We start from the raw sequence: 15,913 nt of genomic DNA, 5'->3' as shown, positions 1-15,913 counted from the left end.
GAAACGGGGCCTCTGCAAAGCAAGACAGACAACTTTCCAAACAACTCAACTGCAACAGTATTAGCTTTTCCACCTGATGCTGTAGGCCACCTCAATCTTGGGAGACATAAGTGGCAGGAAAGTAAATCCATGCTCCTGCTTGGCTGCTAAAGACTGGTCCCTGGCATCATACTGGGAATGCCACCATTCATGCCTCCTTCCCCATGAGCTTGTCTCCCCTCTTAGATCATCTGAGGAAGTCTTGTTGCGGATCCTGCCATCTCCTGCAGTTTGCTTGGGGGGAATCATGCACAAGGGCCTCGCTGCTCTGTCTAGGCTGACAAAGGCCTGCCCCATTTTGTTCCCTCCCCGATGTCCCTTCGCTCAAAGCTGAAGGGTTTTTTTGTTCTGGCAGGCTTTGCCTGACTTGATGTTTGACTTGAGACTTCATAGTTTTATATTATCTTCTCTCTCTTTAAACCTGCTCTATACGTTTTTCAAAACACTGTTGTACGGAAGCATTTGAAGTTTTCGTGCCTTCCCTAGAAATAATACTGCTTGGCATTTGTACTGCACCTTTCAGGCGTTCAACGCACCTCACATACGTTCTCTCAGTAATTAGCTTCGTAAGGTTGGCCGACATTATTATTCCTCACACTGCAGATAGCAGGCTGAGGTGGAGGGGTGGTAGCTAGTTGAAGGCCACCTAGTGAGTGCAAGGCTAAACTGAGATCTGAACTGGGATTTCCCAGTTCACAGGCCACCTTTATGCTATGACTCAGCTACCACTTGCACCCACTTAGCAAGGACTGCTCCTACTTTTGAGAAGCAAAAGCCTAAAGAACTTAGTAGAAGAACTTTTACTACAGAAAAGCTGGGAAACACGGACACGTTCATCCTTTCTCTGAAGAAACAAAATATGGCAGCTATGCAGGGCACTTCTGTAGAAGTATTTTTAGAAGCGTATGGTACCTCGAGGTGAGTCACTTTGTTCTCACCCTTTTTCAGACAGCTGGAGAGAAAGGGGCTTGTAATTTTCCAGTTGAAATGGTGCCGAATATTGAAGACAGACACTTCTCATGCACATTTTACTAATTATAAGCTATACCGTTAAGTACCATTTCCATACTTAATACCACATGGCATTTCTCTATGTTAAACAGCTGGCTTCCTGCAATTTCCTTAATTGTGGTGATAACAGACCACAATTTCACAGCATAAAACTGCAGAGGTCTAAGATTAATAGGATTTTATGAAAACATTCAGTGGCTATTTTAGGAGGAGGAAGTATCAGTATCAATTTGGCTGGAGTTTTAGAACACCTCCAACCCATTCTCAGTTTTGTCACTGTTTTTCTCCCAAACTCCCCTTTCTACCCTAAGGATTCTTGCTGCCTCTTAATCCCAAGGTATTTTATGCTGCAATTGCTACACTGTTCTTATGCAATGAGGGGTCAAGTGCTTTCCCCCTTTCTCAGCAGTAGGAAGAAAAGCTTTCTGACCTTCATCCCACCCCCAACTCCTCTTTTGGGTTAAGCCAGATTCTTAAAACTTCGTTAGGAAAAAAAAATCTCAAGGAGAGTCAAGAGAGCTATGGCTAAGAGCTTCAGAATGGTAAATTTCACATAAGAGGTTTCGGTACTTTACTGCAGAAAAGAAGAGTAGTCTCATGGTATGTTTTATGGATTGCAGAAACAAGATAAACTAGGTCAGCTTTCTCCAAGTTGGGCCCTCCAGGTGTGTTAGATGCCAACTCCCATCATTCTCAGCCAGTATGCTTTCCGTTGTTTTATTTAGAGAGCCCTCAACACTTTCAGACATTTGACACAGGCATAACAATAAACAACATATATTCTGCATGTACATATTGCTTTTTCAGTGTTCAAAGCATGCTGTACACAAGCTTTCCGCACATTTTATAAGCCCTATAACAGCATCCCCTAAGCGGTTGCCCTCTATGTGTGTTGGAATGGCTAGGAATGATGGGAGTTGTAGTCTAACACATCTGGAAGGCACCAATAAGGAAGGCTGTCCGGTAAGGTAGATCAGTATTATTATTTCTGGACTGAGGACCGGGGGTGAGAGAAGAATAGCTTGCCTAAGGCTACCTAGTGAGTTCATAGCTGCAGTGAGATGTTGAGATGTCTTGGCTCGCAGTCTCAGTCAGTATGCTAGTATTGTGAAGTGTCAAGTAAAGCTAAAGAGAGAAAGGGTCAGACACTTGGACTGTCCTGGAATTCTCCCTCGCCTCATGATTACCCTCCAAGGTTAACAGACTGGAAAGTCCTGTTTGCAAAAGGAATGGCCTCAAATAGTCAAGCCAATATGGAGCTGGCTCCAACTCTGAGGATCTTCATTCAGATGGTCTCATGGTCTCTCTGTCTGTCTGGTCTGGGACATAACTAAAACATGGATTTTTCTCTGGGCTACGTAATTACAAGATGCAATTATTTTGCATATGGTAACAAGATATAGATACATATATACTTTCCTTGTGAACAGCATGCTGAAAGGCAATTTGTCTCACTATCCAAGAAACATTTAAAATGTGGAACTGAACAGGTTCTGTATATTTCTAGGTTTGTTTTCAGCCCTAGCTGGACAAAGATCTCCTTAATCTCCTGAGTAGGAATCCCTTTGCCAAACATCTTTGTTTTCATTTTTACCTGGCCGTACAGGCTTGACTCATCTGGTCAGAATCAATGGGGGAGCAGAGAAATGTGGGAAAAGCAGGCGCTGAGCAATTTGATCTTCTGTTAATAAAACTCACTTTGCTTTAGAGTAGTGGACTCAAACAATACTAAGGGCACAATCCTAACTAGATAGGTGGCCGCCTCCGAACTCGGAGGCAACCACCTATCCAAAGCAAGGCAGGAGAGGCACGGGGAGATCATTCCCTCCGCGCCTCTCCTGCCTTGCTAGTTTTTGCTAGACAGACATTTTCGGCTGTCTAGCAGCGGGGGGCCCGACTGGGAGAGGAAGCTGCCATACGACACAATGAATGTGTCGTACTCACAGCTCCGCTCTCCCCACCTCGGAACGTCCCCTGGAACGCCCCTTTGCAGTCGCTCTGCACTCCTCTTACAAGCGCGGAGGATGGGGCTTCTCCACGCTGCCTTGGAGGCAGTGCAGACGAGGAGGGAAGGTCAGTTTTCTGGGAACTGACCTCGGAGCGGGGACTCCGAGGTTGGTTCTCAGAAAAGAGCATATTCAATAGCCCTCTAGACAGTGGCAATAGGATTGCTCCTTAAGTCTTCCCCATTACTTATGACATCCACATGGAAGACTACAGAAGCTCCATGCCCAATCTCTTCACACAGAGTGTGTTTGGACAACTGTGGTGAGGGAAGAAGCCATTGTGGCTTCTCCCCCACCCCCATGCATGCAACTGTCATTTGCATTATTCCCTGTGCTGCAGCGTGGGTTGGCGTCTCATCTGAACCCGACACGCAGCAGGGCTTCGTACCCACCCTACAACCTCTACTGCACGTTGTGGGCTGTAGGGTGGGTACGAAGCCCCTGCCCCACATGCCAGGTTCAGATACATGCCAACCTGTGCTGCAGAGTGGGGAATAATGCAAATGGCAATCGCACACATGACACGTGCAGGGGAGAAGCCACAACGGTTTCTTCCCCCGCTGCGATCGTCCAAACCTGGTGTCAGGCTTCCCCTTATGACTTGGACCCCCTGAGCAACTCTTTAAAGATCTCTTGCCTTCTTAAGAGTCCCGCTTTCCTTCTTTTCCCTTTCCCTTTCCCTTTCCAATAACATGGGGATTAGGCTGTAGGTGTGGGGTGATTGACACTCTAGACACAGGATTTAACCACAACAGTTTACTGGTAAATTAAAGCAAGCAAAACTCTACTAAATGTATTTACACAATAGAGCTGAGTGATACAAAAGGCTTTAGGAGAAAATAAAAGTTGCAAAACACAAGTTCCTTCATCTTAGCTATACTTAGACTTCTCCAGGCCACTTCTTCCTGCTTCCTTTTCAGGCTCTGGTCCTCCAACTCTGCCCTTTCTGTTCTGGACTTTCTGACACTCTCTTTTTATACTCTCCTCCCCCAAAACCGAAAGTACTGCTTCAAACCTGAAGAAATGAAGCTGGGGAAATGAAAGCTGAAACTCAACAGGGGAAATGAAACTGCTTGTCTCAGAGATGCCCTTCTCATCAAGAAAACCCAGGCCTCTAGGCCTGACCTTTTTCTTTTTCTTGTCTCTGTAGGCCTCAAACCTTCACACCCAGTTACACTCTTTTCAGCGTCTTGAGCTAGAGTCCTGAACAAAAATATTCTGGGCCATACAGACACATTATGAATGATCCTTCTACTCCACCTTTGAGGGCTACCAACAGCAGCTTTATGGAAGGAAATCAGTGAACCCTGTTTCAAGTACAGATGCACCTATCAGCACTGTTTCTAGACTACAGCCCTGCTTGGTCTGAATCGGTGGATTAATACAACACGTTAAACCAGGGATATGCGGGGCCTAGGTTACAGTTTCCTGCTCAGAACCTGCCCCTCTGTGAGGGAATCTGCACCAAGACAGCAGCAACAGTGATGGCACGAATGGCTGGTAGGTATGATCTGTGGCAGGCATGATCTTTTTTGGAGGCATCCTGCAACAGAGGTAGTTCCAGAATGAAGGGAGGGAGCATCAAACTTGCTTCCTACAGTGTCCTTCCCAGGGCAAGGGGTTACAGTCTTAAAAGTCTGCTAGTGGGACATCTAGTTCTTGATTGCAATCAGTAGAATCCTGGGTATATGGGGGCAAGAGTGGTGGAAATACATAGGAACTAATGTGAAAACTGACACAAAACTGCCAGGGTTGGAAGCTTCCTTTTATTGCAGTGAACTGAAATAGTCATGTCCTGTTATCTGGAAAAAAAGAAGACAAATTCCATGGGCTTAAAAATATTGGGGTGGGGGGGGTGGGAGACAAGACACCTATGACTTCAAAGATTTTGTGACAGGCAGAAATCCAACAGATACAGCCCTGTCAAGGAAATACAGGTGAAGGAAAGCTACTCGTGTTGGAATCCTGCCCTTTATGCAGCCTTTTAAAAAGGTACAGGAGGTTCCCCCAGCTGATGCCTCACCCATATCTTTAATGTCAGAAATATAATCCAGGACTCTAGGCAGGCCCTTACACCCTCTTATAAGATCTCTGCTTTAGTCCTAGCAGGGTGTTTTGATCAGGCATGCACCTAAGTCTTTTAAATGGCTGTACAACAGTCTCCCGTCCAGTCAAATGAACAGTTCTTTTTTGCTGTTTCTTCTAACAATTTCTCTTTTCTGTTTCCAGCAAATCATGCAATCTTAATGGGATGAAATTATGTTTTAAATTCTCCCTGTTGGATAGCATAACCAGGACTGAGAAGAGGCAGGAGCAACCCAAGTTTCCAAAATTTATTTATTTTATTTTTAATTTGCCAAATAAGAAAAGTTATTTGAGTGGATTACAAAGCTAAATGCTGCTGCTGCTTCTCTCTCTCACGAAACAAAAGAGATTAAACTCACACACTGCATACCAGCTTTTAAGTTTCTCCTGCTGTCTTCTTTCTTTCCACACCACCAGAAGTCCAGCTATCTCTTTTTAGAAAAAGACTTCCAGACTTCAGCAGCTAATGAAGGAGTGGGTTCATCCAGCGAGCAAACAAACTTTCTTTGGATAGTGCAAGATTATTTTAAAGCACTAACCCTGCCCTATTTTGCAACACTGATTCCTATGTACTTCCACCACCCTTGCCTCATGTATGGAAAATCCTGATCTGAACTGGAAGTGAGGTCAATGTGAAACTCTTGTTTATATGCCTTTGAATCATGGGCCCTGCACATCCCAAACAGAACCGATCATTTGATGTTCTAAAAAGCAAGTTGGATACATTGCATTCCCTTTCACTCAGCAACCACTGCTACACTGCTGCCTCAGAAGGGAGTCTCTTACTAACAGATTAATGTCAGTGGCAGGAGATGGGGAACCTTCCAATTCCTCCCCAGATCATCAGTCGTATGGGTGCCATCACATGGGATGCATAGGACCCATACAGATTGCCACTGGCTCCAATTCCACAGGCGTGTCTGCCAGTAAACAAGCTGCCTGTGGCAGCAGTTTGTTTGTTTGTTTATTTATAGTATTTTTACCTCGCTCCTCAGCCCAAAAAGGCTCCCAGAGCAGCTTACAATCAATGAACAAAGAAGACAGTATAGCAGCGGAGAGAATAATGGAATAGGAAGAAGGGACGGCGCATTCAAGAACATCCTCTACATGGCTGGCACCACATCAGATGTGCTTAGAATGGCACAATCCCAGGAGGCAGATGATGAGCTTGGGTGTTCTGCTCAGCAAGCTAGGTTAAGCTGTATAACTCTGGTGGCCTTCACTTGGGCCCAAGGCATCCCTACTATGAGCACTTGATGCCAGTCTAATTAGGTAAGGGAAAAATATAATCAACCTTGTGCTTTCTTCTTTTTTCCATGCCTCACAATCAAAGCTCCAATACGATGGCTTATCAGTGACCATTCTCAGGGCCGTAACTTAATTCCCCCAAAGCCTCATAGAGCTCCATGCTTGGGAACTCTGGTGACTTGTCCTTATGGTAGATGTTTCACCAAATATATTCCATATGAGAGCAGGTTTCTACATTTTTCAAAGTATATATTCAATCATGTTTATAAGACTATACTGAAAATATCATCCTTGAGGACCAAAAACAGACATATCTTGATTTCTATTATCGTCTTAAAGGTAATTAAGGTTGTAAGTCTACAAATGCCTACCAGAATTCCTGATTTCTTTCAGAAATGTATATAAATAAAGGAAGAATAGGAACAAATCAATGCTTAAAATAATTCAAGAATTGAAGGGACATAGCTCTATGGTTTATCCACCTTTGATGGAAAGGTTTGCTTCACAGGCATTCTTAAAACATTTCTTAGCCACTCAAAGGCTAATGCATTCATTAAAAGCCAATCCATTACACATGTAGTCATAAATACCCCTTCCAAGGGCTTTTAGACACTTACGGAACCCAGATCCTTGGGAAAGCATCAATTTCCTCTTGTGTATATTCATCTAACCTCCTGGGCACTTTGCGGGGCTGTGCAAGCTCCTCTACCAGATTCTTGCGTATGTCTTCGGGGATAACCTGAGGAGGAGGGAAACACTAATCATGATCTCTTTTCATCCTAGTCTTCATTTGCATCACAAGCTGCAATAGTATAGTTACCTGGGAGTAAAAGCCATTAAACTTAATGAGACTTGTTTCTGAATGCATATGTATAGGATCACACTGTTACTTTCTAAAGGAACTGATACAGTTGTGGAATATACTGGTGTTTAGCTGCTTCATGGGGTGCCCAATTCAATTAAGGGTATTTAAAGCCCCGAACAGTCTGAGCCCTACATCTCTGAGGGAGCGTATTTTCCTATGTGTACCTCCTGGTGCCTCTGGTTCACCAAAGCCTTCCTGTGCACTCCACCCTTTACCCAAGTGAAATCACAGAGGTCACATGTAGCGAAACCCCTTCTCTCTTCTCCCTGCCTACGGTCCCTCAAGAGGGTGTTCGCTTTTATTTCAGCCTCGGCGGGTTGTCCCCACCGAACTCAGGCATCCGCCTTTAACAACCTTTAAGATACTCTTATATTTCTTTAAGAGTACTGGAGTGTGTGAGATGTGCCCTTTTAGTTTTTACCTTGGTTCTGTGTGAGTAGCATGATTATGAATCAAGCACTGATTCTGTGTATAATAACCAAAACCATTTAGAGTGCAATCCTATGCATGTTTAGACAGACGCAAGTCCTACAACCCCCAGCCAGCTTGGCTGGCTGGGGAATGCTGGGACTTGTAGGGCTTATTTGTTTAAATATGCATAAGATTGCACCCCTAATTAGTTTAAAATAAATATTTAAATTACAAAAGATTTCTTGACTATGAAGTTCTTGTTCTTGGTTACATTATGATTTAACCTCCTAACCTAAACTAACCTAAGGCTACTATCCACCCTGCCCCCATCCCCAGGAGATGCTGCTGCTAATCAAGTCAATCCCTATCTGAACCACCTATATATTCAACTGCTCCCTTTAACCGACACTCCTTCACTCCCTCCCATCCAACATTCTCACTCACCAATCACCCAGCACCAGGCACTCATCCAATCATATGGTCCCACACATTCTCACTCATTCTCCAGGCAATCTTTTCTTCACACAGTGCGTAGTTAAACTACGAAATTCGCTAGCACAGGATGTAGTGATGGCCACCAATCTGAATGGCTTTAAAAGGGGGTTGAACAAATTCCTGGAGGAAAAGGCTATCAATGGTTACTAGTCTTGATGGCTATGTACTACCTCCAGTACCAGAGGCAGTGAGCCAGTTGCTGGGGAACATGGGTGGGAGGGTGCTGTTGCGCTCACATCCTGCTTGTTGACAGATGGTTGGCCACTGTGTGTACAGAATGCTGGACTAGATGGACTCTTGGTCTGATCCAGCATGGCTCTTCTTATGTTCTCAAATGTATGGAGACGCTATTAAACCATAAACACAGAGTTTAAATAAATAAAATCATGGGGCAGTTACGCCACAACACACAACACAAAATTTTTAGCTGTGGCATCCAACTTCTGGAATGCACTTCTGAGGGATCCCTTCTGTTGCAAGGTTGAAGACTTTCCTTTTCTCCTACCCATTTGCTAAAGTTGGTTACGTTTTTATTACTGGACTGATGTATATGCTCTTGTTTCTATGTTATAAACTTTGCCTTCGTACAATCATTTTTAGGTTTTACTTTTAGCGTTTTTATGATTTCTGTGTGTGTTACCTTGAAGTAGAGTTTAGTTAGCAAGGCAAGGTCTTCAATCTGCAGATCAATAAATAAATGCTGTTTTTGTTGTCACCCATCATAAATAAATACAGTATGAAACAATGAAATAAGAAATGCATTTCTTCTAGAACGCAGGTGGTCAAAAGGTAGATTTCTAGTTGTTTTGGACCCGAACACCCCAAACTCCTGACCACTGGCCATGCTGGCAGGTGCTTCTGGGAGTTGAAGTCCAAAACATCTGGAGATCTACCTTCTGCCTACCCCTGTTCTGGAAGATTAAGGATGTCAGTCTATATTAGCACACACACATAGGAAGAAAAAGTACAGCGACATCTTAAAGGCCAGGGAACTTATTGTGGCATGAGTTTTCACAGGCTAGAGCCTATTTTACCAGCTTGTGAATGGGTTGGGAAAGAAAGTTGGAATATGAATGGGAGGGTGTACAGTTGAGATTAGTACACAAGAAGCAATACCAGCTACAGACTTACATCATCAGGAAAGAGATGCAGCCTTTGCATCATGGTTCTTCTGAGGAGGTTTTTGGGGAGCATGCCATAGACAGCCAATTTTACAACCTGAAAAATAAATACAAGCGTACATATTATGTAAATAATGTAGCCTGATCCGATATTGAGCCAACTTGCACAGAGTTAAAATAGGGGAATTCATACAAAGTCAATAGACTCTAGTGCTCCTGGAAAGTGTGTAGACAGTATAAATAAATACAGTAGACATTTGAACCCAGGAACTTTAGAATGCAAACATGTGTTCAATCACTGAACTACAGCTCTTCCCCAACATGGATTCACATCATGTAGGTGGCTTCTCCCACTGCATGCACACACAATGAAATAGATGATACACAACCTCCAGGTTTCAGGCAACATGCCACTGAATATCGGTTGTTGGAAGGAACTGCACAAGGGCCTTGCTGTCATGTCCTTTTTGTGGGCTTTCTAGTGGCATCTGGGTGGCCACTGTTGGAAACAGGATGCTGGATGAGATGGACCACTGATCTGATCCAGCAGAGCTTTCCTTATGTACTTATTGTGCATCCGTCACATGTGATGCTGTACATGCTTTTTCTTACTAGGAAGTGCTATGTATGGAGGGAAACTGTTGTGTGAAATAGGCCCAGCTGTTCACCATACTTGTGGTTTGAGGTATTTCCTCTCACTTAGCCACACTGACAGGCAATCCTGAATGTCCCAGCAGCAATGATGGTCCCACCCATGAGATCGCCTGTTACATGTGCAGTTACACATCCATAAATCCCCTTCCAAAATATATGTGATGTCTTCCTGATCTCAATAATATTTTTAAGATTAGTTTTTTTTACACACGAGATAATATATAATCTAATTGCTCCCGTGTATTTGGATGAAATATCATACTAGTATAGTCTCAACTACTGATCTATTTCTAGATAACCAACACAGCTGCCTTGAGTGCCATTTTTCTTTGTAGAAAGACAGGGTACAAATCAAATTAATAAATACCAGAAGTATGGTGGAAGGAACCAAACTTCCCACTAAGAACTTAGACAGGGCTACACATTACAAAAAACACAGGACTGCCATGTATCTCCTATATACACAGCCCCCTGCTAACATCTAGTTCATCTCACCTTGTTCCTAGAATCTTTATATGGAACTGAGCATATCACGGTCCACATCTCAGCATGCTGCCATGAGGACACAAAGCAAGTTGAACTAGATATTAAGGGGAGGATTCAACAGAAGGCTGTCACTTTGCATGGCAGTCCTGTGGTTTCTGTAATGCATCATACTGCCCTTAACTGCAAACATTTAGCCTGTGAAAATGATTTGCTAGCTATTCATTCCAGATGAACAGGCCCATTGGTAATAGTGGTGAATACGATCTATGGGTGGTGAATAAGATCTTAACTTATGCAAAAGAACCACGGTCCAGTGTCAAAGATTTAAGTACACCTATATATTCCTTTATGTAAGAACTAGAAAGCCATATAGACTTTATCCAAAGAGAAACTATTTATTTATTTATTAGCCGCCCACTTGGCCAGCTACTTGGCCACTCTAGGCGGCGTACTATACAAATAACAGGAAATACAACAAATTTACATAATCAACTCAACAAAACAACATTACTCTAAAATAAACAAACAAAGCCCTAACCCACCCGAAATGCCCGCCTGAACAGTCAGGTTTTAAAGCCTGGCGGAAGCTCATCAAAGAGGGGGCATGGCAGAGTTCACTAGGGAGGGAATTCCACAGAGTGGGGGCCACTACAGAAAAGGCTCTCTCCCTAGTCCTCACCAGCCTAGCTGATGGGACAGACAGAAGGCCTACCAAGGCCAATATCACTGAGCGGCAGCCCTGGTGTTGCTGGAGGCGCTCCTTAAGATAGACTGGGCCGGAACCATATAGGGTTTTAAAGGTCAATGCCAACACCTTGAATTGGGCCCAGAAAACAACTGGTAAGCAGCGCATTATAGTAGTCTAGGCGAGAGGAGACCAGGGCATGAACTACTGATGGGAGCAGATGGTTAGGGCAGTAGGGGTGCAGCCACCATATCAGATGAAGTTGGCACAGCACCTCCCGGCTCACAGCTGACAACTGAGCCTCCATGGACAGCTGGCAGTCTAAAATGACCCCCAGACTGCGGACCTGGTCCTTCAAGGGCAGCCGCACCCCACTGAACACCAGTTCATCCTCCCCCAACCTCCCCTTATCTCCCACAAAAAGTACTTTGGTTTTGTCGGGGTTCAGTTTCAACTTAGTCCTTTCCATCCAGCCACTCACCAACTCCACACACTTGGACAGGGTTTCTACAGCCAACCTTGGCGAGGATTTAAATGTGAGGTAGAGTTGCATGTCATCTGCATATTGGTGACACTGCACTCCAAACCTCCTGATGATAGCCCCCAGCGGCTTCACATAGATGTTAAATAATATCGGGGAGAGAATAGAACCCTGTGGCACCCCGGAAGTGAGCAGCCAAGGGTCTGAAGTCTCCTCCCCCAGAGCTACCCTCTGTTACCTGCCAGAGAGGAAGGAAAGGAACCACAGTAATATGGTGTCCCCTATGGGCTACAGCTCTAACCCATGTCCGGAGTGAGATTTCCTCCACTGGTGCTCTAGCCATCTCACCTCCCACTTCAAAGCTCACAACTGTGGGGTGAACCATGGTGCAGTCTGAGCTCTGTTCAGGGGGAGAGGGCGTTTTGGAGCCAACCGGTCTAATGCCCCAGTGATTGCAGCATTCCAGCCATCCACCAAGGTCTTGACCAAGCAGCCGTTTGCACGCTCCAAAGAATCCACAAGCACAGTCAGGAATCCATTTTAATCCATACAACACCTGGGGTGGATCATCTTAATGGGTCCTCCACCCCTGCAGAGGGGTTGTGGAACCAAGAAGTCCAACCCCACCAGGTAGGGATCTGACCATGACAAGGGGATGGTGGATATACCCCCGATTTCCAGATCACTCCCCACCTCTCCGGAAACAAACACAAGGTCTAACGCATGACTGACTACATGGGTGGGCCCAGTTGGAATAGGGTGCAGCTCCCAGGAAGTCATGGTCTCCATGAAGTCCTGAGGCACCCCCACGAGGATGGCCTCCGAATGTACATTGAAGTCCCCCAATACCAACAAGTTAGGGGGTGGCATGCGCACATCAGAGACCACCTCAAGCACTTCGGCCAGGGAGTCTCTCTTGCAGCAGAGTGGATGGTACACGAGCAGAATCCCCAGACTGCCCTTTGGGCCCAACCTCCAATACATGCAGTCAGCAACCCTGGTCTCCTGGAGAGGGAATCTGGTGAGGACCAAGGACTCCTGGTAGATAACAGCCATTCCGCGTCCCTGACTCTGAGCCCTCAGCTGCTGCCCATACAAAAATCCAGCCGGGCAAGTGGCCACAAGAGAGGGAGCAGCGGCCTTGTCTGGCCAGGTATCCGTAATAAATGCCAGGTCCACACCCTCATCCAGGATCATGTCATGGATATGTTTTATGGTCAATGAACCTGGCATTACACAGCAGCAGACGAAGGCCAGAGAATAGAGTCATGTATCCCCCAGCCATCCTTCGCCTCTGGACAGGGGACAGACATTACACATTTCTCCCTTGTTCCCCTTACCCAGCGTGGCCTGCCCCTAGCGCTCCTCTAGCATCTGCTGCCCAGCCTCGGTATGTTCTAGCCCCTAGAACTCCCCCCACTGCCTCCACCAGGTGGACACATGCCTCCCTCAATTCTGCCTATCAGGTGGGCACCCCACCCCTAAAAACACAAACACAACCTCAAAGCCCACCAACAGTTTTAAAAGCTACAACCCAGGCCCTCTGCTCCCTTGTGGCTCCCCTGAGTGGTTCACCCAAGTTATAAGCCTTTTGGGGTCAACTGAAAGCTGTGTGATCTTTCTAGCAGGGAGGGGTGGAGTGAGCTCCCTGCAGCTATGGGGCTATTTGCATGACACAACAGCCCACCACTGTGGATCATCTTAATGGGTGGTTATCACTGGGTTTATTTAGCCACAGTGAGACTGTGGTATGTGGGGGGCATGTGCAGCTGCCATTCTGAATATGCAACCCCTGCTCCAGGGTCTCTGTGTCGTGTGAACCTGGCAAGCATTAAACAACCGTCGTATAACCCATGGTCTGTTTTAGGGTTATGCAAGGGTTGTTTAACCCTCGTATAATCCATAGTTGCCAGGTTCGCACAATACAACGCCCAAGCAAGGGTTGCATATGCAACTTGGCCCCTGTGGGTGCTACGGCTTGTCATGAGTTAAATAACCCACAATGACTGGCAGCATGTCCTCCGAATCTGGTCTATTACATAATACAAACAGCAAAACTGAGGACTCTTCATTCTTTAGATCAATAGCAGACAAAGTGAGGATACACTGTTTTGTTTTTTAACACTAGCAACTTAAAGTCAGTTTACATTATCAATGTATGTCCCTGCCTATCTGCTTAGGGGAGTGGAGAAAAACTGCAATAACTACAACACGTTAGTAACTAAAATATTGAAAGTCACCATAAATCCAAAAGTCATTGCAAATGCTTGTAGATATATAATTTAATTTCCTGTAAGCTATTTAAAATAGGAAATCATTTAAAGTAACTTCCTTTGCAGTAAAAAAAATCACTGTGGAATTTTGGAATATAGTCATCTAAAGTAATTTGAAAACTGCTTTTCATACATCAAATGCAAAAAAAAAAAAAAGTACAGGGGAAGGGGGAAACACAATTCAATGTCAAGGGAAAGAAGTCAAAGTAGATCCACACTCTAGAAACACCCCTGAGGTATTCTAGCAACACAATCGTATACATATTAACTCAGAAGTCACACTATTTTCAATGGGGCTTATTCCCAAGTAAGTGTGAATAAGAGTACAGCCACAGAAATCAAAGTTAATTACTGGAGCTCTCTCTATGTCCAATGTTTAGTTTCCTAGCATTTCTAATGAGCATCCAAGAATTAGAGGTCCTTGAGATGCTTCAGCCCCTTTTACAAAGTACTGCACTTATGAATAACACATTGAAAAATATTTTGCCTACTTTAAAACCTGCTTTTCTCGTGTAGGCCTATCTTATTCAGAGTTAAGAACTCTTGGTGTTCATTACAATGTTGTGTCGTCTTGCAACTGGAATTTCCTTTTTGTAAGTAGTTTTAAGTCTAATATGTGTGTAAATTAGAAGACCACTATATGACAGAGAATGTCATAAATGTTAGTTTTCAACAGACAGCTTACAAAGCCCACAGAGTAATAAAATGTCTGAGAAACATAAGTCATAACCCACAAATTGAAGAGCCAGGGACTTTCACTTCCAAGTCTCAAATACTCATGTGCCCTTTTTCAAATACAACCAACAAAAGGTTATGATAATATATATTTCCACATACACATGCAGAGCTGCTTTACACAATCACAGATGGACTACTCTTGCTGATTAACCCCCCCCCCCCCCCGCGAAATACAACTGGATTACCAAAGTCTGGGGTTGGGGGAGGAGAGAAGTGAGTACTCAATCTTGGATGTACTCTATCTTGAGTGCATTAGACAAAGAGCAGGACACATAGATTAGCAAGATGTTCTAACAGGTGATCAAATAGCACATTTTTAAAAATAGTTCATTGGTATGACAGTGCATTTAACTTTTCTCAGAAATACAACACTAATTACAATCCTGAAGGAAATTAAAATACAGATAGACATAACCACCTCTAGGTACAAAGCAAAACTGGTAGAACCACAGAAGAGGATTTCCTGGTTGTTGTACCACAAGCTACTGAACGTTTTAAAACAACAGCAGCAAAAGCAAAGAGAGCACAGGGTACTGCCTTATACCAGGTCAGACTAGTTGTCCATCTAGCCTAGTGTTGTCTACTCTGATTTGCAGCAGCTTTCCAGGTCTCAGGAGAAGTCTTTCCCTGCCCTTCTACCCAAGATCCTTTAACTGGAGATAACAGATACCTTCTGAACGTAAGGCGTGTGCTCTACCACTGAGCTGCAGTATCTGTTCCCCGCTCCTCCTCCCAGACAGGAAAACTAAAAGAAAGGAACACTGCTATAACCCTAAGTGATTTGAAGTGATCTTTCTGCTATTGTCTGTGGTGGACAGGATCCATTAGCCCCTCCCTTTACAACAGGGAACCTAAGGGCCAGGGGCCAAATCCAGGCCGGCCAGGGGCCAAATCCAGGCCGGCCAGGGGCCAAATCCAGGCCGGCCAGGGGCCAAACCTGGTCTGGCCCCACCCCCTTTCCCACAACCACACTTTGGTGGTTTCCTGGCTTTTCTGCCGTTTTCCCCCCATTCTAAAAGGCGGAAATGCCTCTAAGGCTTGCTTACTTACTGGCAGGAAAGGCTTTAAGCAAATAGATGCTGGTATTTTCTTATATTTTGGCTCCATCCCTTCTGCCTTCAGCCCCTCCCACCATTAGAATACAGCCCCTGAAAGCTTTTATGAAATGGATGCAACATAGGAGATCCAAGTTTTTTCTTCTTCTTTTGTTAAAAGCTGCCTCACAGGCCCTCAGTTTGGATCAGGCTGTGCTGCTAGGGGGAAAGGGATTTAACCCTCCCCCTGTGCTGCAATGGTTCCTGATTCAAATTGCACC

General features: G+C 44.7%; 1 protein-coding gene across 3 annotated transcripts in view; it reads right to left on the bottom strand.

Annotated features, from left to right (window-relative positions):
• The window catches only part of MRPL13 (mitochondrial ribosomal protein L13), a 51,858-nt gene that overhangs the window by 16,466 nt on the left and 19,479 nt on the right, over positions 1–15,913 (bottom strand). For 2 of the 3 annotated variants that reach the window (XM_084848887.1, XM_084848885.1), the window contains exons 5-6: positions 9,292–9,378; positions 7,007–7,128 (exon numbers count right to left, since the gene is read on the bottom strand). In XM_084848887.1, coding sequence (XP_084705013.1) covers positions 7,007–7,128; positions 9,292–9,378 — 209 coding nt within the window. Of the gene's footprint in view, positions 1–7,002; positions 7,129–9,291; positions 9,379–15,913 lie in introns of those variants that run through there. The other variant, XM_084848886.1, reaches the window with a different exon arrangement.

Source organism: Heloderma suspectum, chromosome 4, assembly GCF_057233095.1.
Source record: "Heloderma suspectum isolate Gila_16-S chromosome 4, 16-S_ref, whole genome shotgun sequence".
Taxonomy (NCBI): domain Eukaryota; kingdom Metazoa; phylum Chordata; class Lepidosauria; order Squamata; family Helodermatidae; genus Heloderma; species Heloderma suspectum.
Note: the sequence above shows the minus strand (reverse complement) of the source record. Positions and strands in the feature narration are given on the sequence as shown.